Source organism: Oryza glaberrima, chromosome 9, assembly GCF_000147395.1.
Source record: "Oryza glaberrima chromosome 9, OglaRS2, whole genome shotgun sequence".
Lineage (NCBI taxonomy): Eukaryota > Viridiplantae > Streptophyta > Magnoliopsida > Poales > Poaceae > Oryza > Oryza glaberrima.
Genome location: NC_068334.1, coordinates 12,810,747 through 12,814,245, shown reverse-complemented (window position 1 = coordinate 12,814,245; position 3,499 = coordinate 12,810,747). Strand labels below are relative to the sequence as shown.

The following is a 3,499-nucleotide window of genomic DNA, read 5'->3' as shown; positions in this document are numbered from 1 at the left end:
CATTATTAATTAAAGCTAAGTACATTGATCTAACCGAAACCTGACCATTCTGATGATAATTCCATCTAAAACAATCAGAAGAATCATCCAACTGGATATAAGTAATAGAAGCACACAATTCATACCAAAGTGTTAGATTCTGTCCAACTAAATCTCTCCTAAAGAAAACATTAAGCGGAACAGAGCCCATAACACTAGCAACAGAAGCACTTTTCCTTCTGAAAATAGAATATAAAGATGGATACTTATCTCTAAAGGCCAAGTTTCGTAGCTATTTACCCTCCCAAAATTTTATCTATTCTCCATCATTCACAATCCAAGAAACCATACTTAAAAAGGTGTTTTTGACTTTCATAAGCCCTGACGAAAAATGAGAATCACCTTATTTCCTATCCACTTGAGTTATAAACTTATTATAAATATATTCCCTCTTCAATAAGTCTTGCCAAATACCATTCTCATTAATTAACTTATATAACCACTTACTCAAAAAGATATTTTTTTTGAATCTCTAAATTATGAACACCCAAACCTCCCTGGTCTTTGGGCTCCCTGGTTTTTGGGTTGACAAATTATATCTACATAAAATATACCGTTTAACAGTTTGATAAACGTACGAATAGAAACCGAAATAAAAGCATAATAAGATAGTCAGAAACGAACGAAACCATAATAAGACCTGGAACAGCAAAAACAGAGACAACTCGTACTATGAACAATCAAAGCATAGTCAGTGAGATACTATGGGTCTGTCTAGCACAGCTCCAGCTTCAACTCCAGCTGGAGCTCTGCCAAACATTTTCAGCTCCACCAAAACTGGGAGTGGAGCTGGGTGAAGCTCTCTCACAAAATAAACTAGAGTTGTGGAGCTGTAACTCTAGACCCTACTCCTGAAGCTAAATTTAGGAGTTGGAGCTGTACTAAATAGACCCTACCAATATACTCCTATTATACGTGTATAGTACTCCCCCCGTCCCATAATATAAGAGATTTTGAGTTTTTGTCTACAATGTTTGGCCACTTGTCTTATTCAAAAAATTTATGTAAATATAAAAAGCGAAAAGTGTTGCTTAAAATACTTTGGATAATAAAGTAAGCCATAAAGAAAATAAATAATAATTATAAATTTTTTTAATAAGACGAGGTCAAACAACGCAAGCAAAAACTTTATATTATGGGACGGATATTATGGCCTATGGGACGGAGGGAGCAGTACTCCAGTAGTCGAGTACAGTACCACAGTGAGGAGGCCCAGGAGAATCCGAGATTTGCGAGGGCTAATCGCGTCATTTCGGCGTTCAAAAAAATCCAAAACCCAAACAGTGGCAGCAGCAGCTGCTGCTCGCCGCCCGAGGCAGCGCCTCGCCATTAAAGCCACCGCTGCTGCTCTCGCTGCAGCATAGCCAGTGTGCGTGCGTGCGCGTGTGAGCGAGAAGGAGAGAGAGAGAGATGGTGGTGGTGGTGGCCATGCCGCCGGCGCTCTCCCTCCTCGTTCTCCTCGTTCTCGCGCTCCACGGAGGCGCCGGCGACGCCACGCCGCCGCCGCCGCTGCGGCTCGTCCGCGGCGCGCGGCGCGTGGCGTTCGACGAGGGGTACACGCGGATGTTCGGCGACGGCAACCTCGCCGTCCTCCGCGACGGCCGCCGCGTCCGCCTCACCCTCGACGAGTCCACCGGTGAGTGAGCCGCCCACCGCCGCCTCCCCACGGCCCGTCCATGCGATTTCTTCACAATCCGAGGACCGCATTGCACTTTTTAAATTACGTATCGGTCCTTCCCGCAAGCAGTGGGAGGGTGTTTATGTGATATCGCTAACTTGAGGGTGTTCTTGGCAAAACTGCCACTTCTTTCTCCTCGCGCTACGCAGGCGCCGGGTTCGCCTCCCAGGACGTCTTCCTCCACGGCTTCTTCAGCGCCGCCGTCAAGCTCCCCGCCTACTACGCCGCCGGCGTCGTCGTCGCCTTCTACGTACGCCGCCGCCGCCGCCGCCGCCGTCCTCTCTCGCACCTCCGAAAACAACAATGTGACAAGTGTTTGTGGCGTGTCGCTTGTGCAGCTGTCGAACGGCGACACGTACGAGAAGACCCACGACGAGGTGGACTTCGAGTTCCTCGGCAACGTGCGCGGGCGCGAGTGGCGCGTGCAGACGAACGTGTACGGCAATGGCAGCACCGCCGCCGGCAGGGAGGAGCGCTACGACCTCCCGTTCGACCCCACCGACGAGCTCCACCATTACTCCATCCTCTGGACTCGCCGCCGAATCATGTCAGCCATTTCAAAAACATTTCAAAGAAGAGTAGATTTGGGTTGGAATATTTTGAAAATTTTGAGGGGGGAATTTTTGTTAGATTCTACGTGGACGAGACGCCGATCAGGGAGGTGGTGAGGACGGCGGCGATGGGGGCGGCGTTCCCGGCGAAGCCGATGTCGGTGTACGCCACCATCTGGGACGGCTCGGCGTGGGCCACGCTCGGCGGGCGCTACAGGGTGAACTACAGGTACGCGCCGTTCGTCGCCGAGTTCGCCGACCTCGTCCTCCACGGCTGCGCCGTCGACCCGCTCGCCGTCGAACACTCCGCGTCGTGCGGGGACGAGGAGGAGGGGGCGGCCGAGGCCGTCGTGTCGTCCGCGGCGATGGCGGGGTTCCGGCGCGGCCACATGTCCTACTCCTACTGCCACGACCGGCGGAGGTACCCGGTCGCGCTGTCCGAGTGCGCGCTCACCGGCGGCGCAGCCTCCCTCGGCCGCCTGTTCGGCCCCGACGGGATGAAGCGCCGCCGCGCTCGCCGCGCCCGCGACGCCTCGTCGTAGCGCCGGCCGCGGGGGCGCTGTACAGTAAGCATCAGCAGTGGGAACGCGTCGAGGCGCCGCTCGCCGCTCGCCGCCGTGGCAGACAGGCGTACTCGCCGGCGTGATTGTGCGCGCGCCGTGGAATCCGGCCGGGATGTACGCCATTGTCACGGCTCGCCTTGTAACTTTAGCTATAGCATTAGGATTATTGCCGCATTGGACCATTCATCCGTGTGCTCCATTGATGAAACCAAGAAAACTCCATTTCTTATCTCAGGGAAAGGAACGGATTATTATCCATCAATTAATCAATTTCAGCTAATCGATCGATCAATTTGAGCCACGGAGTATTTGAAACGGGGTCTATTTGAGATCAGTTTGAGATAAGATCAGGGTTTAACTTTTTGTTTTGGAGGTAAAAACTGTTCCTTCCTGATTTACCGAAATCCGACAAAAAACCAGTAAAAACCGATAACTTTCAGTCGATGACATAAGATAACTGGCTAAACCCGACCGATTTTTATCAACCGATATCTAGCGGTTTCTCGAAACCGATTGGTTTTCACAAAATTATCAGTTTTGTGAACCCCGGAAAACATGATTCAGATAATCAATTTTTTTACTTTGCAAGTTTATTTGTCGCCAAGGGAATCAGGTTTGAGCTGGTCTTATTTTCTGATCAAGATATACTACTTTATCTCAACTTTTAT

At 50.6% G+C, this 3,499-nt stretch overlaps 1 protein-coding gene across 1 annotated transcript; it reads left to right on the top strand.

Annotated features, from left to right (window-relative positions):
- Positions 1-1,412: 1,412 nt before the first annotated feature.
- On the top strand, positions 1,413-3,499 carry LOC127784053 (probable xyloglucan endotransglucosylase/hydrolase protein 28). Its single transcript, XM_052311232.1, has 4 exons — positions 1,413-1,675; positions 1,867-1,967; positions 2,056-2,264; positions 2,348-3,499. Exons 1-4 carry the CDS (start codon positions 1,450-1,452, stop codon positions 2,808-2,810), a joined length of 999 nt encoding a protein of 332 aa, XP_052167192.1. The 5' UTR covers positions 1,413-1,449; the 3' UTR covers positions 2,811-3,499.